Raw genomic sequence first — 27222 nt, 5'->3', positions numbered from 1 at the left:
AGTTTTCAGTAAGAATTCAGTTAGTAAATTCTTTTTCAATTATGGGCTTTCACTCACCTCCAAGCATCAGTCCCTTATCGAAGGGAGGTTTTACACACACACAAACTCTTTCTCTCACTCTCTAGCTCAGCACACCCTGCTGGTTTCCTTCCTAGCACTTATTACAAGTTTAATTATTTTATTTGATTCTTTCCTTATTTGTTTGCCACACTAGATCTACGAGGGAGGGACCCTGTCTATCTTGTTCACTGCTAGATCTCTAACACATGCCTTAGCACATAGCGGGCACTCAAATGTATCCTGGATGAACAATGCAGATATTTTAAAGAGCGTTTAACTCATACCAGATAAAAATTAAAGTAATAATGGTCACAGGTTTCTATTTTAAAGTAATAACCCAATTAGGGATTTAGTCTCATTTAAAAAAAGTATGATTTATTAAAAATATAAAATGGCAATGTTTTCTATAAATTATTCCCACCCAAACATGTTAAAAGATATAACAGGTACACTTTCTAAACCATTTATAGCCACCCTCCTCCTTCAATTACAAAAGATAAAACATACAACATACTGTAGGTTTATTTTTATTCAAAAAGTTACTGTCTCAAGACATAAATACAAATCAGAAAACAGTACAATTAGGACAATAGAATGTGGAGGACAACAGGTTAGAGTAATATATAAAACATTTTTAGCTGGTTGAAAACAAAGCTGTAAGAACTGCTTTCACAAAGAAGTACTCCTTTCAAGAGTGAGAAAAAAAATCAACTTAGGTTTAAAATCATATATACAGTCCTCTCAGCAGTTCTAGTAAATGCAGTGGTGTGAAAAACAACATAGGCAATACTTTTTTGCACATAACAATATTTGTTGATGGAAAATCTGTTAGACAAGTCTGACTTCATTTGTTATTAACCATGATTTAATAAAATAATTGAATTTTATCATGATCTTTAGCTAACCTATGGTTTTTGGCTACCACAGCCCAATGCTTGTTGATTTCTGACTCTAAGAACTGGAAGCCTTTTGGTATTCACCCATCTGAAGATATTCTAGTATTGCAAGCATATTAAGGCATGGAATGATTAAAATAATATACCTCAAGAACTGAGAGACGACTGACAAAAGATAGATACACATGTAATATAAGTTAATATTTTGTTTTAAACGATGTCTAGCTGCCTAAGCCTCGCAAAATGAGTTGATGTCAAAATGGCAAGTAGCCACTTTCTGTTTTAAACTAATTTGTGAAAGGACATAAAATGAAGTTTAAAGCTTAGCTTTCAAAGAATATTATGGGTTATGAATTCTATTATCCCATCTAATTTACATACAGAGGAAATGTACTGTAACCTGTTAGAAGTATCTTTAACCTGAAGACTGCTTGCAAAGACAGATAGATAAAACAATATAAAATACAAATTTAAAAATCATTTTAAAGCATGAACACTCATGCTTTTCTATTTTTAAACATTGTTAAACTTTCAATATATTTCTGAAACCTCATAATTTTAAGTTGGAATTTAAAAGTAAGAAAAAACTAAACAAACTGCGCAATTATAAAATCAGCACCAATTTATATATATATATAATTTTATTTAAAATTTAGATCCCTATTCCCACACTCTAATAAGCTGTATAATTTTTGTTTAGAATTTTTTCTGCAAACATACTACAATAAGCTTCTTTTATTTGGAGACAAAATACAGTGGCACTACTGGAAGGAATATCACAACATTACATTTTTATCTTAAAGGACAAGCAAACTTTCAGGGTTGATAATGGGATAAGCATGTTTGAGACTGGTTACCTTCTGGCAGTTCACTGCATCTGGGTATTTCTGAAAAGTATAGAGAAGCTCTTGGATTTTAAAAATATCTTAAAATACATTTTAGATGAAAAAATTGTAAAAGTTCTGCTTATAAGTTTACTTTTCTCCACAATTACAATATTTTAAAAGAAAGCTTTGTTGATTGATGTTTCAAGCATTTAAATTTAGAATGCTAAAAACAATTCTATCCTATAATTTCAGGGTAGGGGAATAAATCCATCCTTAACTTTGTCTCTTGGATGTAAACAGAAATCCAGCAGAGGTCATCATTACTTAGTACACCCAGTAAATAAATGTGAGAGGATTCATGTCTGTACCAAATGCCTCTTCAGATTGTTATATTTTCTTTAAAAAAAGCATGAAATAATTGATTCAAAAGCCAACTAACAGCGCATAAATAAAATATTTACTTTCTAAGAAAAACTGTAGCTTATCATCAAATTGTTTACTTGTCCTTTACTTTTTTCAGGCAAACAAAACTGCCCCTCAAATGCACTTGATCTTGGTAAGTATAAGCACGTCATATTCTCCTTAGAGAAAAATCTGTACAGAATTTCACTGTATCTACCACACTTTATTTTAAAATTTCCTCTTCCACTTAGAAAATGACTTCACCACAGATTTAATTGTGTACTGGTATTAAAACATTGACACCCCAAGAACCTAATGAGAGAGAGGAAAAAAAATCTTGTTAAAATTGTCACTCATTTCTTTGTAAAATATATTACATTGATACTTGGTAATATTAAGTTTAATAACATGCTAAAACCCACTTTGAAAAATTCCCTTCTCAGATATATAATTCTAAAATTATAATTACCATTAACATATAATGAAATAACATCAGGCCTAATCACAATGCTACTTACCTCACAAATATAACTAAAAGCAAAGATCATGTCTCATTTATATGTTTATACACACCCCTAATGCCTAGATAATGCCCTGAACATAGGCACCCGACATTTGTTGAATGAACAAATGAATGTGCTTCTTGACATACACTTCTGGCACAAGATGTATGGCAAACTCGGTCATTTGCACTGTGAAGTGGGTATAGTTTTTAAAAAGGCCTTTGAACATGCAGACCAAAAACATCCAAAAACAATATAAATATGTAGAAAATAGGAAGCTTTCTGGGTGAATGAACAGGACTACAAATTTTAAGAAATCAAATAAGTAAGGTAAAATCTGAGCAAACAAAGTTATATTGATGCTTTTCATTACATTTCAGTTGGGAAAAGAATGTTAAGTAAAATCTAATAGTTACTTGTCACTAACTTAAAAAAGTAAAAGCAGGTAATAAATGGAGCAACTCCCTCTCGTTCATTAAATAAGAATAAGATATAACCTTCAGTTGTATATACTAAAAGTTAGGCTCTTCAATTAAAATTCCAGCACTTACTATGACAATTAAGTAATATTTTAAAATACTATAATAAACTAGTAAAAAACTGATATTAGAGTCAGAGGTAATGAGCTAAGACTGAGTTTACAAAGGGCTCTTGTAAATTATTAAACCTCACTTTAACAAAAGTCATAGAACTCACAAATTGTTCTGATCTGAATTGAAGGAATTGTGTATTTTCAGACCAGAAAACAAATATCTATCTCATTGCAGGCTCATTGTAGTAAGTTATCAAGTAAAGTGTTTGGAATCCCCAGTAATGAAAGCAATAGAGAATTAATGTACCCCATTTCTTACCTGTCATCCACCAAAACCACCACCACTACTCACCCCTTGCCCGCCCCCACCCAAGTTTCAGGGTTCTCCTTTTTTGGTTAGAGTCAGAGTTTGGGTGATTAGAATGTTTCCACCAAAGAGGCCTAGGTGATACGTGATGTTTAAAGATCCCTTCTAGCCATAACACTCTGTGACTCTGGGTAAAGGAAGATCTAATGGTGAATGAAAGGATAAAATCTTAATTAGCAATTTTAGTGTAGAGTGTGGCATGAAGATGAACTCAAGTTCTTTCCAAACCAAGTGCCTACCTAGAAATGGCCTGAACAGGTTTTTTTCTTTTCTCCTGTGTTTGTACAGTCTAGGTTATAAGTAGATTCTTCTATTAGAACAGTTAAATTAGCTCAATTATACCAAACCCTTCTTTTACCAATTTTATACTACAGATAATTCTAATAAGAGTCTCAACACAGAAGAATGATATTAGTGATACTTATTCTCTTTCTGTGCTAACATAAGCTACACCTGTTTCTGGTGTTAACGTTAATAACCACTTAAGCACATACTTTAAAAGTACCAATAGCAAGCTTTGGTGTGTTGAGACAATACTGGCCCACTAGTAGCAGAAAGCAACCACTGGCACAATGGGATAAACCAATGTTGACACTGTTTCCAAATATGAAACTAAATAAATCATAAATCTAGAATGTTGTGTATATGCAACCCAAAACTGATCTGCTCAGAGTTTTCCTATTACCACTTCTGAATTACATGGATAACATGTTACGAAAAACACATTTAGGATTTATTTAGTATCTATACTAGGATGCTAGTATCTATAGTAGGATGCTTTGGGTTACTTCACTTAAAATTAGAGAATCTTAGAACTGAGTATAAAAGGATTTAAAGTCCCAATTTTACTATTGTTTTGATGACTCATTTATCACAGGCTTGAATAAAAACAGATGTAAGCTATTGCAGAAAAGCAAATGCAGATTTTTACATTTAAAAATTTCTATTATTCCACTTCTTAAATTATTGTTGAGATAATGAGGTAAAGTTTAATGTATATTTTAAAACAAACTAGTATTAACTTAAATATATATACATGGTTAAAGATGTCTAAAGATACCTGAACTTTTAAAGATACTGAGCACTCAGTTATGTGACTGCTGCCATCATGTGGTAATACTATAAAACTACAGGTACAGACGCATGTGCTCATTTTCCCAATTTTAGAAGCAGCAGAACTATCCCCTTAGTTATAACATATTCAATAAACACAAGAATGCCAAAATTTTTCTATAAATAACAAATAATTATTAGGTTCCTATCTCTGGCCTCACTCAGATTATAGTTTTCCCTAAATGTTAAATGTCAAAAATATACACACATTTACATTGCTGTTCAACTACTGTAGTAACCTGAAGTGAAGGGCACCTTTTTGCAAATCTAGTAAGAGACTAAGGAAACAAATGCCTACAGTTTTCCTGACTTTAGATGAACACATGAAAAAATAAGATCTTTGCCCACATCAATTTTGACTACAGTTAATCATTCCAATTTCTAAAATATTTTTCTTGGTATTTCTTCCACAGTAGAGGCAGCATGAGATTTTTAAATCAAAAGGAACTCAGGTCAAATTACTACTCTGACACTAAAGTTGTATAACTCTGAGCAAGTCACTGAAACACCTCTTCAGTCCAAGTTTGCTTGAGTGTAAAAGTGGGATCCCACCACCTTTCTTACAAGGTTGCTGATTAGATCAAACTAAATCGTGCCTAGCATAGTGTCAGGCACATAAGTTTTCAAATACCAGCTTCCATCCCTTTTCACCTCAAAGTGATAGTACAGTTGGACTAGAATACAAACCCTTTGAGAGCAGGGGGAGCATCTTATTCGTTTTAGTACCAATTTCCAACTTGATAAACTACAGAATTAATGCATTTCATTGTATCTGCTTGAAAAGATTCTCTTTTATTCCTCATCACAATCACTACCTAAATGTTTTATTTAACGAACTGGAAGATACATACTCCTAGATTATCAGGGAAACCACATACTTCAATAGGCACTTAAACTACAGACTTAAGGGTAGGCCTAGGTCACCTATGTTACTCAAATTACGGTCTTGTTAGAGATGCAGAATGTCAGGCCACACTTCGGACCTACTAAAGCAGAACCTACATTTTAATAAGATCTCCAGATGATTCATATGCACCTTAGAGATTGAGAAACACTGGTTTAAAGGATCCCAAGGCTTGTCGAAAGATTTCTATACCCGCTGATCTATGAAATATTTGTCTTTTAGCTCAAATAGCTGGCCTTATTAATATAAACATGTTAGCATGAGTTAGTTTGTCAAAATTCTTCCAAGAGCTATCTGAAAGCAGATTATGAGGCAAGAAGAGGGCAAGGAGAGAATGGCAGAGATAGGGGCACAGAAGGCAGGCCTCAGAGGATGATACAACAGTCACCTGAGGCAGGAGGTGTTAGAAAGAAGGAGCATAAATGGGTAGACACCTAAAAGTGAGATAGAAGGGCACTTAACCGATTTATTAATTTGACAAATAAAACTAAATACCTACTAAGCTAGGCAAAACTCAAAATGAATAAAATCATCACTGCCTGGAGTTCAGTCTATTGAGTGGAATGTAATATCTTATTTCACTACACCAATCTGGTAGTTATCAAAATAGAAGTATATACAAAGTGTTATGGGAACTGAGAATAAAGTATCTATCTAAAAAGGTTAGGAAAAACTCCACAGGTAATGTCCAAACTGACTACTGAAGAAAGAATTCAATACGAGTTAAAGGAAAGGGGCAATTCTGACAGAAAGAAAAGCTTTTACAAGGTCATGGAGTCATGAAAGAGCATGGTGTGTCTGAGAGAAACTATAAGATTTGAACCAAGGCATTCTCAGGGAGAACATGGTAACAGGGACTGATAGAAGAAACACAACTGACAATACCTAACAATAACCAATTATCTCAATCCCCTTATCTTTATTACCAAAGCCTCTGTTCAAGTTCTATTTTTCACCATGCCTTCATATTATGATTATGACTATTATGATTATTTTTCTTCTCTTTCATCCTATCCAAGGAAATCTTTCTGAAACACAATTCTGATCATGCCGCTCCCTCATTCAAAATCCTTCAATATGTAACTCAAGCGTACAGGAAAAGTCCAAATTCCTTAACATATCATGTCCCAGTTGGCAAGGGATTCAAAGGCACTTTGAATCTGTTACCACCACTGCATAACCCCTCCCCAACCCTACCCCAAAATCCCTCCTGCCTGCCTCTTTTCCTCCTGTCCAGTTGTTTTTATCCATTCTCAATGTATTGTCCCAGCTCTTCAACCTCAGGCTTAGGGACTGCCTATTACTTTTGATTTTATAATCTTGAGGCATATTTAAATTAAACCTACTGATTCATCCATAATTGAAGCTGGATCAAAGAAATCAGGCTTCAGTTCTGTTCTCTCTCGTCTGTTCTTTGATGGTGGCTAAGGGAGAAAAAAGGAAGTCAGTTGACAATTGTCATACCTATAATAAGCCAAATAGTAACTGAAAATATTGAAATTATCATTAAGTGTTCACATGGTCCATGTAATTGCAATTGTACCCTACAATATTTCAAATGCTATATATTCAAACTACAGACTGTTTAAACATGCAAAACCAATTCGTTCGTGGAAAATTATTCTTAAAGATGAAAACTGGAAAACCAATTTTTTTGTTTTACTTTAAAAATGTCTCCCTCAACTTTCCTTTCAAGATACCGAATTACACTATTCTGAAGAGAAGCCATATTTAATTATTTCTTCCCTTTAAGGAGAATATACCAAGGTATACTGAGAAACAGAATCAGAAGACCTGGCTTATAATGAATCTCAGCTTTACTGCTTACTAGTTTTGTCTCCTTGGATAGGCTGTCTAAGCTTCAATATCCTCAAGCCTTTCAACCTACCTCACAAAGTTGAATAAGCTGTGTGGCAAAATGAAATACGTACAAGCATTCTGTATGCAATAAAGCCCTAACTGTATATATGATGTAATTATCAAAGAATATACCCTCATATATATTAAATTCCCAAGTTTAAGTATTTTACTTTATTATCTGATACGGCAGTTGATCTCAATAACAGGGTAAATCATGTTAACAATGTATTATTTTGATAATGGTAAAAAGATGGCAAATTATAAGGTGATATTATACTTAGTATACTATTAAGCAAAATAAATCCTTTAAATCTATATATTCCTAAATTAATCTGAAAGTTCATCATCTTAAATTAGGACCTAACACCCCCACCAACTTCACCCTCTTCCTCAATCCCTTCTCATGTATCTAAACTCCTGGCAACTATTTTATTTAAGAATTTTGCAAAACTTACTTTTCATAGCAAGTATTTCTCTCCTCTAGTAAATATCCAACTTAATTTCCAAAAAATCTAAATAGAAAATCCTACAGAATCATTGTATCTTACCAAGTCTATATCCATGGTGTCGAAATCCATCCCCTCATTAAGATCTTCAATCCTCCCTTCTGAGGACATCATAACATCTTCAACGATTGGCTCTTCATCATCTTCCATTAGGCTTGTACCACGCCGACTAGAGAAATACAAAACAAGGTCAAGATCTGAACCAAAGTTGTGACTATTAATATATTGGCAGCAACTATGTGGCTCTGTCTATTCAAGTGTAATGGAAAATGATGGAATTAAAGGCCAGGGAAAATGATTGATTAGGCATTGATCATGTCATCAGTGATGTCAAAACCCCAATGTCTAAAAATGCTAAGGAGTTATGTTTATTCGATATTACTTCAATACATTTAGCTTGATAGTTCTGATATCCCATTTAGAAGTTCAATGAGAATTTCCCACATGGGAACAGACAAGATACCTCAAATCCTTTTTGAAAGTAGGCAGGGTATAAATTAATAAACAAGTATAAAACAGAGACCAAAGAAATGACATTTTCAGAATACACGTATTTTCATGAACATGTTAATTTTACCCATCACTCACTCAGTACCTAAAATGTACCAGGCACTCACTCACTCATTCATTCACACAGTGCCTACTATGTGACAGGCTTCTACTGTGTCCTATGGATACAAAATAAAAGATGAATAAGACATGGTTCCTGCCCTCAAGGAGCTCACAGTCTACTCTGGGAAACAGAGAGAATTAATTATGACAAAGTGTGATAAATATTTCAAGAGAAATATGCCTTTAGTGATATAAAGATATACTGAAAGAAGAGATTAATTCTCCTTCAGGAAGAAATGAGCAACATCTATGCTGAAACTTGCATTCTGTATCCTATAAAACTCAAAACTGAGACATATATAGAAAAGTAAAATAAAAATTAAGAACAAAAATTCTGTTATCACATTATTATAAGGAAAAAACTCAAATTTCAAGTTCACAAATTAGCCCAGATCAGCATAAAAGAGTCAACATAATAGTGAAATTGAGGGTGACTTCTTATTCCCCAGTTTGGATAACATTTCCTTCTTTTCTCACTCATTTAAAGATTCCACCTCAAAAATCAATTATTTATTGAATTCTTGCTTACAATTTACACAATACCATGTTGAGTCTTAAAAGATAAAGATAGCAAGACGTGATGTCTAGTCCAGACTACCTGGACAAATATGCTGACAATAGTCCCTATTTCCCAAGAGTTCTGGATAGTAAATGACAATTTTACTATATTTGGTGGAGGCAACTGTGAAGGGGATATGTGTGCTCTGGGGACCATATATTATAGAAAAACAGAAATTCATTCTGCACTTCATTTGAAGTATAAGAAAGATATATGTGATACAAACCATGAGAGAGAGAGAGAGAGAGGAGAGAGAGAGAGAGAGAGAGAGAGAGAGCGAGAGAGGGAGGGAGAATTTGGAAGTATTTTCAGTTATAGGGCAGATACCATTACAGAACCAGTGTTGTAAAACAAAAATATTTTAAAGTCTCAAGCAATAGAACACTTATGGTACAACACCCAAAAGGATCTTCTAGTAATAATTATTTAACTGGGATAATTTCTTAGTCACCTGAGGAAGTTTATCTCTAAGAAGAATTAAAACTAACTACAAACATTGTATCTATATGAGACGATGGATGTTCACTAAACTTGTAGTAATCATTTCAGGATGTATGTAAGTCACATCATTAAGCTGAACATCTTAAACTTATACAATGCTGTATGTCAATTTTATCTCTATAAAACTTGAAGAAAAAAAGTTAATCAATCAATCTACAAACAAAAGAATAATGATAAATGGTACTGAGTAATGAGATGCTGTGGAAGATCTTGGGCACCGGTGGGAAAGTTTTCAGGGGAGACATTAAGGACCAAATGATTGCATAGCAGAATTCTGAAGTGTTTGGACTGGTGACTGGTCAGAAGCTAAGAAATCACTTGTTGAATTCAGCGTGAAATAAGAACATATATTAAAGGGAATGTGGCTATAGAAACAGAATAGGGGACAGAATCAAGAGATAGTATAGAGAATGAACATATTAGACATACTCGGATCAGAATCTATAGATGTGATAAAGTATACCTTGTCTGTAGAGGTTCTTAACACCACTACAGATAACTAAAGTGAATTTAAGTAGACTACCACTCATGTGGTAAATGATCATTTCTTAAGAAATATAGGTAAAATTCTCATCATTCAAGAACCAATAAAATGAAACAAAATATAAATTTAAAAAAGGTAACAATTATTATCTCCCAGCATTAAAACATATACCACATTATGTTACAAATACAAAGCTTTCAAACTAAAAAACTTAATCAGAATCATCAGATCTTCCCCCTTTGTACCAGTCATCTAAAGACTACTTATATGCCATTTCTTTTGGAGCCAAAGCTAATAAAGATTTATAAAACTCTCATACAGATTCCAGTAAAAACAAAGTATTTGAAAATTAAACTACAATTTTTTTAGCATTGGACATTTATTCATTAATGAACATTTACTTAGTACTTTTTTATTTAACTTAGTACTTTTTAATGTGCTGAGCACTAACAGGAAATGAAAGTAGTCCCTATTAAATGGTACAAACTATTATGTATAAAATAAGCTACAAGGATATATTGTACAACACAGGGAAATGCCAATATTTTATAATAACTATAAATGGAGTATAACCTTAAAACCTGTGAATCACTAAATTGTACACCTGTAACTTATATAATATTGTACATCAAGTATACTTCAATTAAAAAAAGAGAAAGAAAGAGGTCCCTGCCCTTAAGGGGCTCACAGTCTAGAGAAAGGGACAAATTCACAAACAAATTACAATACAATGTGTAAGTGCTATAAGAAATAGGAGTATACACAGTGTTGTGGGAGCGTAGATGACATCACAGCTTCACATAAGGAGACACCTGAGCTTGTTCTTTTATGATGATTTTACCAGTTGCCAGGGAGTAGGATATGATACTAAAATGTAGGCAGGGGCCATATTTAGAAAGATCTTGCATGCCATGAGCTAAGGAGTTTGAACTGTATCTTGCAGGCAATGGGGATCCATGGAAAGGTTTTAAGGAAAAGAATTACATTATCAGATTTTTATTCTAGAACAGCAATTCTTGATGGCAGTGTGAATGATGGAGTGGTGGTGAGGGGAGTGAGGGAAGGGGTTGGTGAGAGGATAAATGGGAGATTTGAGGGAAGAAAACGAGTTAGAAAGCTAATATAATAGTTCAGGTGAGAGATGAGGGCCTGAACTAAGGTAGGGATCAATTAAGATGTAACAAAACTGAATTTTTAGCTATAGTTTTGTGTACCAAAATAAACAAGGATTCATATTTAAACTTTTCCAACAGATCAACCTATGATCAGTCCTTTAGCTAACTAGTTAATATTTAACTTTAAGTTTTTATTTTCTGTTGGAAAGACCAATTTTTAGTTCCTTGATTATTTCAGCTTAGTTACTCTAGAGAGTTTGCTGAAATCTTTAGATAAGGCACACATTAAAATATGTTAAAATGAATTAGTGAACTTCCTGTACTCAGACAATAAGGCACTCTCACTTACATGGCATGCTGAAGATTAGTTCGCAGTTTAACATAGCTCATTGCTGCTCTCTCCTGCTGTTGCCTTGCTTCCTCTTGTTGTCTTTGAGCTAACATCCATGTTACCTGCGTGCTTCAAGGAGAATTTTATTCTTCTTTAACTTAACTATTTTCTATGTAATTAATAAAGTTATAGTACAGAAAATGATCAAATGTACTTACTTATAATCAAGAGGAGTTTGATGATGTTCAGTCTGCATTGGATAGACACTCATGAAACTGTCCTCAGGTCGTAATCTTTTAGGCTCTCTCATAATTGTTGAGGTGAGTTGTGGTGTCTGCATCATAACTGGGGTGTGCAGTGTTTGTTCTCTGCTTAGCCACATACTGTCACTACTACTGCTTTCTTCAGCTGAGAAAGAAAATTAACAGCAATGAAGTTCAGTCACTAATTTTGATTAACCAAGTGTCTGATACAATGTGTTCAGGTCAAAAATCATCTGTTTGCTCTCCACATGCTAGAGCTTGGAACAGAAGGATACAAAGGTATGTAAGGTGCAGTCCCTGCCATGCCCTTACAGCCTAGTTGTGGAAAAAGAAAACACAGGCAATTATAACACAGTGTGGTAAGTGCTAAAAGAGACGGAAGCACAGATAGAATGAGAACAATGAGAGGGATCAGAGCCGGCTACTCAGAAGTTACTTCTGACTAGAGTAGATACTGTGTGGACTGTGAAGTCTCCCAGGCAGGGGGGAGGACATAAGCAAAAGCACCGAGGCATGAAACAATGACTGAACCATACTAATTTACTGATATTCAGCAATTTTTGACCTGCAAAAATAGTAATTTCATATGGTTCAAACTAAGAGTTTAGTACTCCTGGAGTAGACGGCAAAAGGCTGAATAAAGAGGCAGGTATCAATTTATGCAAAGTCTTATAAGCTGTGCTAAGGTGACAGGGAAGCAATGTGGTAGTTACATGTTTTAGACAAAGTATGTAGTGGTAGTGTAGAGGGTGGACTTAAGAATATGAAGACTAGTCAGAATGGCCATCATCAAAAAATCTAGAAACAATAAATGCTGGAGAGGGTGTGGAGAAAAGGGAACACTCTTGCACTGCTGGTGGGAAAGTGAATTGCTTCAGCCACTATGGAGAACAGTATGGAGGTTCCTTAAAAAACTACAAATAGAACTACCATATGACCCAGCAATCCCACTACTGGGCATATACCCTGAGAAAACCAAAATTCAAAGAGTCATGTACCAAAATCTTCATTGCAGCTCTATTTACAACAGCCCGGAGATGGAAACAACCGAAGTGCCCATCATCGGATGAATGGATAAAGAAGATGTGGCACATATATACAATGGAATATTACTCAGCCATAAAAAGAAATGAAATTGAGCTATTTGTAATGAGGTGGATAGACCTAGAGTCTGTCATACAGAGTGAAGTAAGTCAGAAAGAGAAAGACAAATACCGTATGCTAACACATATATATGGAATTTAAGAAGAAAAAAAAATGTCATGAAGAACCTAGGGGTAAGACAGGAATAAAGACACAGACCTACTGGAGAACGGACTTGAGGATATGGGGAGGGGGAAGGATGAGCTGTGACAGGGCGAGAGAGAGTCATGGACATATACACACTAACAAACGTAAGGTAGATAGCTAGTGGGAAGCAGCCGCATGGCACAGGGATATCGGCTCGGTGCTTTGTGACTACCTGGAGGGGTGGGAGGGAGGGAGACGCAAGAGGGAAAATATGGGAACATATGTATATGTATAACTGATTCACTTTGTTATAAAGCAGAAACTAACACACCATTGTAAAGCAATTATACCCCAATAAAGATGTTAAAAAAAAAAAAGAATATGAAGACTAGTAAGCCAACAGGCCACTTAGGAGGTTAACTGTGTAGACCAGGTGAGTTAGAGGTTCAGAACGCTTTAAAATTTATAGTGGCATGCAGGGAATACATCTTTTAATTTGATAACTTTTCTATTTAAAAAAAGGAAATTTTATTTTAACTTGCTATCAAGCCCTAACTCTTTTAACTGGTCAGGGACACTTTGTAAGAGAGATTTCTCCACAGACTGGGATGTTGGGACTATATGACCAATCAAGTCCAAATCTAAGTTACAAGTTTAAGTTATAAGTTATGAGTTTATGCATTTATGTTATTGGACAAAAAGTACTAAAACCATTAATCCATGTGGCAATTTAACAATATGGCCTCTAAAAAAATAAATAAAATTAAAATATGGCCCCCAAATCTTTGACACTCCTCACGTTAACAGGTGGGGGATGATGTCCCATTCCTTTGAACCTGTGCCCTGTGATTGCTTGGTCCATAGAATATGATGGAAATTATGCTATGCCAATTCCTGGCCTTAAGAAAATGGCAGCTTCCAGAGTTCTTGTCTCTTGAGACACTTGCTCTTGGAGCCCAGTCACATGCTGTGAGAAAGCCAAATAGCCACATGGAAAGGACATGTGTAAGGTGGTCCTGGCAGACAATCCCACTGAGGTCCCAGCTGACAGCCAGTATCAGATACATCTGTAAGTGAAGATGCCTCCGTATGATTCCAGTCACTAGCCTTTGAGTATTCCTAGCGGAAGCACCAGACATCATGTCCCTGCTATGTCGTAAGTTTTGGGGGTAGTTTATTACTCAGGAATAATAGCTGCAGCAAATTTTGGCAACTATGCTAATTTGTTTAAAGTTTCCTAAGGAGAGGAAAAAAGTCCCCAGACCCATTTTGAACCAACCCTGGAGTACTAAGAGTCCAAGAGATTCAAGTGTCATAATGTATTCTTAACCCTAAGATTATAGACAGCAACTTGTATTTCTATCAAGTTCTTTATGATTAATACTCTTCTTCATAGAAATTCAAAAGTTGGGACCTTTCTGAATCTGTTGTACCACTTAAACTAGATGATTTGATCTCTTAGGTAATGATTAGCTCTAAAATATTGAGTCCATATCCCTATACATAGAGTATAGTGCAGTGATTTAAAAGCAGGTCCTCTAGAATGAGACTGCCTGGCTCTGCTACTTAATATTGGTGTGACCTTAGGTAAAAGTTACTTAACTTCTCTGTACCAGCTTTCACATTTGAAAAATGAGTATGTACCTAAAGAGTTGTAAGAACTGAATTTATGTATCTAAAATGCTTAGAACAGTACATTTATACATAATTGGAGGACACATTGTTCAAGATATTATTTAACAACACATACCTCAAATTTAAAAATAAGGTGACCCTTAATGACAATTCAGTCATTAAGGTTTACGGTAAACATAAAGGACAAATATAAAGAGAATAAACTATATTCTTACTGAGTGCGAGCTGCATGCCTTCAACCACTTTCCGTTTTCCCGTAGATGGCTTTGATTTTTTACTCCGCACGGTTGACCCCCGACTGCTGATTCCACTAATGACTGACATGGTGTCATCATCACCACCAGCTAGCAAAGAATTTCGGTATGACATCAGTGGAAGCCACACATCTTCTCTTCGGAGTGACATCTGAAAGGTCATGAACTTTTCCAAGTAAACATACCTTGAAAAGGAGTAGAAACCATTAGCTTTGATACATTAAATTGACATAGCTTTTTTTTTTTGCTTTTTGCTTATTCCTATAGGCTCACACACTATAACGGAACATACAATGATTTAATGAGTTAAATAAAAAGTAAATTAGAATGAAAATAGTGGTTGATGGGTCTACATTTCCTCAACGCATACAGTAACAACCGAAGGATTACTAGCGTTCTTTCTCGAGAAGTCTCTGTTTTATCCTAACATTTACAAGTCCTCTGTTAGAAGAACAAACCTGAGTCATATTCCCGGAAAGAGGATCGGATTTAAAAATTACACAACTTGGGTTCTAGTCCCAGTTCTACCAACCTGTAGCTGTGTGAGCATAGGCATATTACTTCACTACTCAATCTAAGCCTCATCAGTACACTAATGAACAATTTTGTCTCTATCAAGATTCTCACATTAAATGAAATAATTCATAGCATTTCAGCTTATTATTTGTTGAGCATCTATGTCCCAGGCAATGGGGATAGATACAAAGGTCAATCAGATATGGTCTCTACCTGCACAATATTTTCAGCCTGATGGAAGTCATACATCTACCCTTGGATTCAAGTATCACAAGGATTTTATGACATATATAATATAGCAATCAAAAATCAACTAACATTTGTGTGACTACTGTGTGCTACGCATTTTCCTCTTGGGGTCTTTAACTTTACTCTTACAGTCTTGTGAGGGAGACATTCTCCCCATTTGACAGATAAGGAGAGAAAGGATAAGAAAAGTTAAGTAATATAACCATGGTCATAAAAATGAGAAAGCAGTATAACCATGATTCAAATCCCAGGCTTCTGACACTAAGAGTTCAGTGCTTTATTGTGTAAATTATGCTTCACACAAGTTTCATCAACTAACTGTAAAGTGCAAACCAAATTTTGCTGTCATAATAATGGTTAATTTGAATCAGTTCAGAACTACCAGTTTTGAACATCATAAGAGAAAGGACAGGAGAGATGAGTTACAAACATACTGCTTAGTGTTAGTTGTATATATTGTAAATATATTTCAGCTACACACAGTAGTACAGTACTCATCAAAGTGTGGTCTGGAAGTTGGCTATTAGTCTGAGAACTTACCAGCCTGACACAAGATGTGCAGTCTGAGACACAATACACTCACTAGTTGAGAGATTTACAACTATGTATCTACCACAAAGCTTAACAGAACATTCCAGATAAGTAGCCCTCCCTGATGCTAGTTCCCTTTGTCCTCTTTCCAGCCACAGAGGTTGCCATTAACCTGAACTTGCTATTTTTTGTCCCCATTTGTAATGTTTTAATACCTATTTGTCTGTAAATATCATAGCACAATTTTGTACTTAGCTTTTTGCACTCAACATTATAATTTTAAAATCTAACCATTTTGGAAGAGTGACGTCAGCTAACACTATGGTGGTAATCATTTTCCAATAATTTAAGTGTATCAAATCAACATGTTGTACACCTCAAACTTACACAGTATTATATGTCAACTATATCTCAATGAAGTCAGAAAAAAAATTTTTTTAAGATGAACGAGATCTGAGGGTCTAATGTATAACATGGTGGCTACAGTTGATGACACTGTGTACTTAAATAATACCATATAATTGAAATTTGCTAAAAGAGTAGAGCTTAAGTGTTCTGATCAAAAAAATGGTAAATATGTGAGGTGATAAATACGTTAATTAACTTGATTATGGGAATCCTTCCACAATGTATATGAAATCATCATGTTGTACACTTTAAATATATTACAATTTTATGTGTCAATTATAGCTCAATAAACTTGAAAAAATTTAAGATTTTAAAAGCAGATCAATTGGATTGTGTGAATCTTATTTCAATCCCAATTCAATCAAATAAAAGTCATTGATGACATCTGATACTAGAAATTTGAACAATTAAATGGGTTTTTAATAAAATTAAGGAATTGTGTTTACTTTTTAAAAATCTAACCATTTTGACCACTGTATAGTATTCCATTGTATATTAATCAATTGATACCATTTTCTAGCTGATAGATGTTTAGTCAGTTTTGAGTTTTTCCCTATTCAAACAATGCAACAACAGTCAAGTACTTTAATAGTTATCCTTCTACACATGTGTAAGAGTTCCCCTAGGGTATCTACCAATGAATAGAATTACTGGATCATGAGGTAGGGAGAATCTTAAACTTTACTAGACATTGCCAAATGTCTCCAAAGTGGTCTTGTACCAATTTACTCTGCCACCAGCAATGTATAAAAGCCTCTATTGGGGGCTTCCCTGGTGGCACAGTGGTTGAGAGTCCGCCTGCCGATGCAGGGGACACGGGTTCGTGCCCCGGTCTGGGAGGATCCCACATGCCGCGGAGCGGCTGGGCCCGTGAGCCATGGCCGCTGAGCCTGCGCGTCCGGAGCCTGTCCTCCGCAACGGGAGAGGCCACAACAGTGAGAGGCCCGCGTAACGCATAAAAAAAAAAAAAAAAAAAAAAAAAAAAAAAAAAAAAGCCTCTATTGCTCCACATCCTTGGCAATACTTGGCGTTATCCAATGTCTTAAGTTTTGCTAATATGCTAAGTGAGAAATGTTTTTTTATTGTTTTAATTTTTATTTCTCTAATTAATAGTGTCAATGCAATTTGGGGGGGGCGGGGGGGGCACCACACATCTTGTGGAACCTTAGTCCCCAGACCAGGGATTGAACCCAGACCCTTGGCACTGAAAGCACGGCATCCTAACCACTGGACCACCAGGTAATTCCTCAATGCAATTTTGAACTGGGATAAATTTATATATAATAAAATGCACAGAAATTAACAGTAAAGTTGGATCAGTTTTGCAAACGAATGCAGCCATGTAACCCATACACCTATCAAGATATGGGACATTCCTATGACCCTACAGAGTACCCTGTATCCCTTTTCCCATTCAGTCTCCCCAACCACAAGAAGTAACCACTATTGTGATTTCTATCACCGTTTTGTCTGCTTTAGAATTTCATATAATATCTATACAATGATGTTTTTTAAAGACTTTTTTGATGTGGACCATTTTTAAAGTCTTTATGGAACTTGTTACAATACTGCTTCTTTTTTATGTTTTGGTTTTTTGGCCGCGAGGCATGTGGGATCTTAGCTCCCCGACCAGGGACTGAACCCACACCCCCAGCAGTGGAAGGTGAAGTCTTAACCACTGGACCACCAGGGAAGTCCCCAAGATCTATACAATCTTTAAAAGCAAAATACTGGTGGGCTTTCAGAAGACATTACCTATGAGTTATTCATATTCTTCTGTCTTTTTATACCTCAAAGCCCAGGGTTGCGGGGTGGGGGTGGAAGAGATGAAAGAAGATTTTGAGACTTTAATTCCATTTGTTAGGCTCTCCTAGAACGTAAGTCACGATTTTAGAAGACCAAACCATAAAAGTATCCTGTTTAAATGGCCTGTTGAGAACAGGACTTGTAGTTAAAGTACAAAGATAAAAGAGGGGGACTTCTACTTTCCAGTGTAGTCACGGCTCAGGACACAGACTAAGGTGCTCCTGATGGATCAGTGATATCATTATCTGTTAAATGCTCCTTCATTAGTTAGGCTGAGCCAAGAACTCAAATAGGAATACACAAAGCATTCCAGTTACACCTCTAAAGCCACAACTACACTGTAAGGGGAACTCACAGAATTAAAATGGAGTATTATGCATAAAACAGTTATAATCCTTAAATTATAAAATTTCTGAAGTATAAAGTTTTTTGTGCATTAATGCAATCCTACAAATCTAATCTAATCTGAGAGGGAAACCAAGTGTAACAATTAATCTTTAAGAATTCCAAAACAAAATTAAATAGAGTATTTCTAACAAATACATACACTGTTCTTTTGTCTTGTCGAAGTAGTTTAGAAGAAAATTCACTGAGAATATCAAGAAATGCCAAATTTAAAGGTGGATGGCTCTCTCCTTGTGGATTAGGCTCCTTAAAAGCAAATTCTATGCCATCTCTGCAACAAAAACAACAACAAAAAAAGACAAATATTTAAAGGACTACAATACAAAATTGAATAACTTAGGGAATTTCTCTATACTTCATCCCACTACTAAGATGTTTCCTTTGTCATGCATTTAAGCTGAGGAATAGAGAGAATAAGGAGGCTACAGTGCGAGAATGAGCAAATATATTTACATTTTATGCCACTTTTACTTTGTTTGTTTTGGTTTTTATTTTTATTTTTTGGCGGGGGCGGGGGGGATGCTGCACCACGTAGCTTGCAGGATCTTAGTTCCCTGACCAGGGACTGAACCCTTGCGCCAGCAGTGAAAGCGCCAAGTCCTAACCACTGGACCGCCAGGGAACTCCCAACTGTTACTTTCTTTAAAACAAAACAGACACACACATACACACACCAGCTGGTTTTTATTTAAAATGTGGTTTGGTATATCTACATTCTCTCCTCAGTTCTCTTTTCCATAGAAAATAACCCAAATCCTTTCACATAATGATCAGTACATTTTCTGTATTTTTCAAGACACAAAGGAGATCAACTATAACACATAGGATCAACTTAAAAATAAATGATTCAAGACTATCTGTAATGACCCACTTAAGAGTAAAGTTTAAAAATTAAACTCCACTCAAGGCCCAGTTTATATTTATTTAACAATAAATACCTCTATTAATCAAGACAACTACCCAACATTATATATATATATATGAAGTAAATAATATATTACTTCTCAAAATAATTACTACATGTGTGGTCCTTAAATATTACCTAAAATTCTCATCCATAGTATTAAAAGGCATAAAAAGAAATTTGAGACTTTTAGAGCAAAGTGAAAAGGAGAGAGTAAATTAAATTTGAGGAAGGTATAGGACTAACAAAGAGCAGAACAATTTCTGAAGGGAGACATTTAACACTTCATAATTAAGTAAGCAACAGGAATTTTAAAAAGACACAAAACAGAGAGCTTTCAATGAAACAGAGCCCAAGCCTCTTGATTTTTCCAAAGGCAAGGCTCTTTATCCACAATAAAGACATAAAGGATATTAATAACCACATGTTGGTTATGTTAGAGCTCTAAAATATACTTAAAAGTATACTTGATCACTAAATTACATGCCTAAAATAAAATCAGATGATTTCCAATTTTGATAAGGCAAAGAAAACATGCAGACAAAATAAAGACTGTGGCTCAAAACAAGAGAAAAGGTCACTGCAAAATAGAGAACAGAACCAGAAACAAAAAAACTTGAAACAAAGAAATCAAATCTCAAAACATTATCTACCCAGCAAGAGAGATTATGACAAAAACTGTTAAAAGAGATTCTATAATACCTGATGAATATATGTTGCTTTTCTTCACGTAATTTATAAAGATTTTGTATGGTTTTAATTAAAGCAAAGACTTTTCTATAAAAGGTGTTTTAGTCCCAATTCATGTGTTAACAGAGATAGCACTATAACTGGTTCTTAAGAAAGGAGACATGCCACAGATTTGTAAACAAGTAATAAAGCATCAATTGAACTTGGTTATTCTAAACAAAAGAGCAAGGTACAAAAAAACTTCATGATTAACAAACAGAAGAGCTGAATAAAATATTTGGAAATTACTTGTGTAGCATAGCAATGGCCTCTCTCGTTTTCAACTGATCGAGTCCAAAAGTTAAAGCAAAACGTCGAGCAAGTTCTTTTATGCCGCTGAATGTTGAGGATGACCTATCAAAATTATAGCCATTTTCCTGTATCATTTCATTAAAAAGCTGTTTGGAAAGAAAGAAAGCATGTTAAAGTTTTTTAATAACTATGGATGATTAACATCTAATTTTAAAACACTACATTTTATATTTAAAATATACTTGATGTTCTATAAATAAGGCATTGTACTTCATTCTATAACATGGATTTTTAAAAACATGATACAAATGACCAAAATTGTAGCACTTCATATATTCAGACTAGAGGTAGTTATTGACATTAGAAACTCCTTAGATTACTTACGACAGAATTCTTTTCTGCCGGTATTAATTGGATATTAAAATAGCATATAAAAATATAAAGAAAAAGGAAACCAACTAACAACTATGTTCTTATTGACATTTAAATGATGGATCTTCACATCAAGAACTTTCATAATAAAGTTAGCAAAACAAAATACAATCTTTCAATTATCAAGCTGCCAAGATTTTAAACAGATAATGGCTACTACTTAAGAATACAGTGCAATGGGCACTGATCTGCTGGGAACATAAACTGAGAAAACCTTTCTACAGAGCAATCTGGCAATGTGTAGTGAAAGCTTAAGAATTTTCATGCCCTTTGAGTAAGCAACTGTTATTATCAGACTTTATCCAAAAGGAATGATAATAGTAATATCTGTATACAATACATTAAGTACAAAAATGTTTGTCTTAGTGCTATTTATAATGGCAAGAATTGTAAAAAACCTCAACATCAAACGAGAAGAGATCTTGGTTAAATTATAGTCCCTCTATAAAATGGAATACTACACAGTCATTAAAAATGCAGAGGAAAGTATTTAACGGCACGAAAGTGTTCAGGATTTATTAATATGAAAAATTCAGCATTTCAAGACAATGTGCAATATGATTTTTTATTTTTGTAAAATAACATTTCACATAGGCATAAAAAAGATTAGGAAGTTAAAAATTAAAACACTGTTAAGTGAAAAAAATTAAAGATAAGTTGTATTTTTTCTAGTTTTCCTATAATATTTTCTAAACTTTCTACAGCAAAGAGCTATTATTTTACACCAAAAGTTATTGAAATGCTGCCTTTAAAACCTTTTAAATTCTATTAATTTAAATAAAGAATATCAAAATATGCAAATGAAATTAAGAACTTTCATACCTAGATCTCTAAAAAGCAAGAAAGTTTATCAAAGTGAAATGGGTTGGGTTATGTTCTGCATGCATTTGGTCTCTACAGACAAAAGTATACTAAGTAAATGATTTTTGCCTAATTAAACCTGCCTTGACACTGCCAAAATGAAAATGACTGGTACATTTTGATTATACGGTTGATAAATGCTCATTACAATACATGTACAAATGTACAAAGAATAAAGTAAAATTCACCTGGAACCTACCAAAGCAAGTTAACCACAGCTAACATTTTGGTGATTATTTTTTCCAAATAGGTACACAGAGATGTGCACAGTTTTATAGAGATGCTATACTGCAATCTTTTTTTATTCTCAAACTATATATTATAGAGATCTTTACAAATTAATGAATACAGACCTACACCAATTCTAAGTGCTACACAGCCACTGCAGAAATATACTACACAATATATTCATCTAATATCCTATTGACAGGCATTTATATTTTCTAATTTCTTGCTATTATAAATAACTTTGCAATGTATAATCTTCTACACTCATTTTTGCAAAATTATCCTATTACCACTGTGGACGAACTTCCAGAAGTAGAACTGCTGCCTCAAATGGCATACACATTATAAATTTTGACATATATTGCCAAACTACCTGCCAGGAAGGTTGAACCAATATACCTTGCTGTCAGAACCTGTTTCTCCCATACCTTAGGTGGCTATAGGTTTTGCCACTCTTGCCAGTCTCAAAGCAAAAAATGATCTCACTTGTACAATGTCTACTAGTGAGATTGAGTATTTTTCATTTCCACTTTTATGAACTATCTATTGCATCCTTTTCCCAGTTTTCAACTGTTAACTTGAAAACTATTAAGTGCTTATTTTGCTAGCCTAAACCTGGTACTCTTCATGTCTTACCTGTTGCAAACTGAGAATAAGGGTCTTTGCACACTGAATTTTGTCTATCTGCCTTGTTTTACTCATTGTTTCTTTGATGATATCGCCATAGTCATTATAATACTAGAAAAGAAATTTGTACAAATTAGGCCTTTGTCTCTTAAAACTATTGGACAATAAGACTAATTTTAGGTTAGTCACATAAGCACATCACAAGAATGTTATTTGGCTAGAATTATGCCTTCAAAGACATGAAAGAATGTTACTAAAACGTCATTATAATCTTTAAACACATAATCCCTAACATCAGTAAATTCAGAAATATCAGACAGTTAAGATCTAATCACATTAAGCTCCACAGTTGGTTTTAAGGAGGTATATTGTTTAACAATAATTAAGTTATACAGATTTTCAGAAATAAAACAAAGGACAGAAACAAAGTTCTGTGCTCTTTGTGAACTATTAAGACAATCAATGTAATCAGTTACTTTCATAACTTATTCATTGCTAATGGCATGTAGTTCATGAGCAGTTTCCAAATTTATTGATTTGGCTTATAGAAACTAACAGCCTGTTAACAACATTTAAAAGAAAACTTACTGTATGTGGCATTTACATTACACACTGCGCAGGAATTTTTTTTCTAATTTAAGATCTTGTTTCAAAATGCATACATTAACAACTACCAGAGATAACAGGATAACCATGCTCCTATATGTCTAACAAAATTGACTTTAATTTAGAATACCTAAGTCTAAAAGTTTAAAATTTGCAAAATGACTTCAAAAACAACATTAGTTAAAAAAAAAAATCTAACAAGTATCAGGCCAAATAACTTAAGTTCCAAAGTACTTTATTAATGGTTCTATCATATAGGAAAGTATTCTGAAGAGAATTAATTAGGTTTTGATAAATGTATTACCTGTTTTATCCTGTAAAAGAAAAAGCTTAAACAAAGTTTACATTTATAATTAGATTTTACTTGAAAAAGGATTACAGAAAAATCATCACACCGTATTTAGTCACATTCTGTTAGTACAATCAACAATATCCTTTCTACTACTACTTACAAGTTAAAGACTCTCACACATATTTATGACAATTTGTGAATAACCCACTGTGACTCAAATCAGATTTTCAGAGCTTAAGGAACCTTAGCTATCACAGTGGAACAGATGAAGAAACGCAGGACACAAAAGGTACTGAATTACTCAAGGTCACAAGCTGCGTAGTAACCAAGCCAAAACTGTATTATCTAGTTCTCTGACTCCTAAACACTTTTTTATGTTACATCAAGCAGGGGAGGGACACCATCCTGTTGTTTTAAACTAAATCACAAAAGCAATTTCTATTAGTGACAGTTAACCTAAGACAAGCTGTTTGCAATATTCCAAACACAAATGAACTTAATAAACCCAAAATGTCCATTAATGGAGGATCGGAGGTATGAGAAAATTTACTGAAAATGTTAAATATTTTAAGAGATTTCTTTTACACTAGAAAAGTAATTTACTATTAAAAAATTCAATGGCAACCAAACATAAAAGCGACATAAAAATATCTCGCTATCCATTTTTCAACTTTACCTTCATATACTGCTTAAAGATATCTGCAGCTGTATTCATCTCCACCACAGTATATACAATTAGCTTACAAAACGCTGCAAGTAAATTTCTCCTTTTGTGCAGAGCTTCAATTTTACTGGCTTCATCTTCCTGCTGACCATCTGGGGAAAAAGGTTTCCAACATTAAGCCATCTGTATTTTACTTCAGCCGTGTGTGTGTGTGTGTGTGTGTGTGTGTGCGCGCGCATGTGTATGTACATGCGTGTGTGTCTGTGTGTGTGTATCAAATTCAATATAAAACACCTTTATTTTGGAGAATTTGAAAAATAAGGGAAAAACATTTAAATAAAATAAAAATTATAATCACTCAATATCTTCATGAATGACCAGCCCATTTACTCCAATACACAAAATTTTTGTGACGCCAAATCAGAAGGCTGTTTAGTGAACATGTAACAGGAACAAGTGGAGTGAGTGAAAGGAACTGATGTTTAGTGAAATCAGGCTAAGCTTGCCTAACACATTAATCTACTTCCCTAGCAGGACAGTTTGCCGATGAGACCTGCATATTCAGTATCTGTTGGGTAAGGCTCTTTCTTCCCTAGGGGCAGACAACCTCAGAAATTCTGTTATCCCTTCTAAAGATGACCCCACCCAACCTCAAACCCAACTTTTATTGACAGATACTTTCTTTATACATATTACAGATATTCAGTTAGACTGGCCTAGAAACCCATTCTGTCTTTTTAAGGTAACTTCACATATATCTGCTCTGATCCATTATGTAAGATCTTAATATTCAGTTATCAAAGGGACAAAATTATTTCCAAATTCATAGCTGAGAAAGCCGGATTACAGCCTCCAAGTACTGCCAAAGGATTTTCAAATTATTTGATACTGTGCATAAAATTGTAACAAAGCCTTTTACATAAAAAGCTATGCAAAGAATTTTCCTCTTGACAAATTTTACAAATGAAATTACTTACATAAAAAATACTGTGTATAAAATAAGAACTCTTTTAAAACAAGTATTTATTTTACCCTGTCTCTGATAATCCTTGGTAACTGCTAGTAAATAAAAACCAAATTTTAAGAATAGGAGTTTGTTTAAGACAGACCATCCGAAAAGTTTCTGTTATCAAAAGTGCCTATTCCAGAATGCCAAAGTCATTTGCTTAGAAACCTAAAACGTACTGTTCATTCTTTTAAAAGAGTACACTGAACATACAAGCTAAATTTTTCTTAATGACTCTGTGATTATAATGGATTTCTATACAATATTGTTTCCAATCATTGTTTGGTACTGTTCTCAGGAACTAGAGGGATACAGACTTATTCCCCCTGCAGACTAAGTTACCCAGATATTAAGAGTTTTTTGAGCCCTGATTTTTAGGTTTCTTCACTTCTTACTTATCAAAAATTAGCCACCTTTTTCTCTTGTGGGGATTAAAGAATGTTAGAGAAGTGTCTAACACACTGAGCCTTTAATAAATGTCAGTTGCCATTATTATTATGTGTTGCCAGTGCCTCTAGAAGCATTCCCTATTTTATTCTCCCCTCCTAGTCTGATGTGGGCTAACAAATCAAATAACCATGGGTCTACAATACCAGGGGTTAGATGAGTATGAAAACCAATGGAAACTATCATATGTTGCTGGTGGGAGGGTAAAAGAATAAAACGACTTTGGAGAATAATCTGGCAACTTGTGGTCAAGTTTAAGATGCACATAGACTACATAATCTAGCAATGCCACTCTTAGGTATACAGGCACACCTCGGAGATATTGCAGGTTTGATTAGACCACCGCAATAAAGAATACTACAATGAGTCACATGAATTTTTTGGTTTCCCAGTTCATATGAAAGTTATGTTTACACTATACTGTAGTCTTACTAAGTGTGCAATAGCATTATGTCTAAAAACATGTACATACGTTAATTAAACATTTCATTGCTAAAAAATGCTAATCATCTAAACTTTCATGCGAGTTGTAGTAGTAACATCAAAGATCACAGATCACCATGACAAATATTATAATAATGGAAAAGTTTGAAATGTTGCAAGAATTACCCAAAAAAAGACACAGAAACATGAAGAGAACAAATGCTGTTGGAAAAATGGCACCCATAGACATGTGTGATGAAGGGTTGTCACAAACCTTCAATTTATTAAAATACACAGTATCTACGAAGTGCAATAAAAGGAGGTATGCCTGTACACTAGAAAAGCATTTGCACATGTGCTCAAGGAGATAAGTATAAGAACATTTTTGTAACACTATTTATAATAGGAGAAAAGATGGAAACAACCTAAATGTTCGTCAATATGAAAATGGATAGTGTGGTTAATTCATATCACATAGTATTCAGCAGTCAGGATGAATAAGCTATAATCACATGTCAATACTGACAAATTTCACAAATAATGTTAACTCAAAAAAGCAAGATGAAAAATAAAATGCTCAACATGATACCATTTATGTGGAAGCTAGCAACAGAAAATAAACTATATATTGTTAAAAGATACATAAATTCCTAGTAAAATAAAATTAAAATGCAAAGGCATGATAAACAGCAAATTCAGGATAGCAGTTATCTCTAGGGAAAAAGAATAATGGGATGGGGAGGGATACAAACAAGGGCTTCTTTTGTATCTATTCCTTTAAAAAACAAATATGAAACAAACAGCAAAATTTGACAAATGCTGGTGGTTGGTATATACAAGTGTGTTACATTTTATTCTTTTCCATAGAACTGGAATACATTT

General features: G+C 34.2%; 1 protein-coding gene across 7 annotated transcripts in view; it reads right to left on the bottom strand.

Annotated features, from left to right (window-relative positions):
* Positions 1-571: 571 nt before the first annotated feature.
* The window catches only part of STAG2 (stromal antigen 2), a 117169-nt gene continuing 90518 nt past the window's right edge, over positions 572-27222 (bottom strand). For 4 of the 7 annotated variants that reach the window (XM_032619200.1, XM_032619197.1, XM_032619198.1 and 1 more), the window contains 10 exons: positions 24477-24616; positions 22912-23013; positions 20752-20900; positions 19012-19140; positions 14916-15139; positions 11791-11980; positions 11591-11701; positions 8013-8139; positions 6951-7028; positions 1674-2497 (listed from right to left, as the gene is read on the bottom strand). In XM_032619200.1, coding sequence (XP_032475091.1) covers positions 2474-2497; positions 6951-7028; positions 8013-8139; positions 11591-11701; positions 11791-11980; positions 14916-15139; positions 19012-19140; positions 20752-20900; positions 22912-23013; positions 24477-24616 — 1274 coding nt within the window. In that variant the 3' untranslated portion in view covers positions 1674-2473. Of the gene's footprint in view, positions 2498-6950; positions 7029-8012; positions 8140-11590; positions 11702-11790; positions 11981-14915; positions 15140-19011; positions 19141-20751; positions 20901-22911; positions 23014-24476; positions 24617-27222 lie in introns of all 7 variants that reach the window. The other 3 variants (XM_032619199.1, XM_032619201.1, XM_032619202.1) reach the window with 3 other exon arrangements.

The sequence above is a fragment of the Phocoena sinus genome, chromosome X (genome assembly GCF_008692025.1).
Source record: "Phocoena sinus isolate mPhoSin1 chromosome X, mPhoSin1.pri, whole genome shotgun sequence".
NCBI lineage: Eukaryota > Metazoa > Chordata > Mammalia > Artiodactyla > Phocoenidae > Phocoena > Phocoena sinus.
The sequence above is the reverse complement of the archived record's forward strand: the minus strand, read 5'-3'. Positions and strand labels throughout refer to the sequence as shown.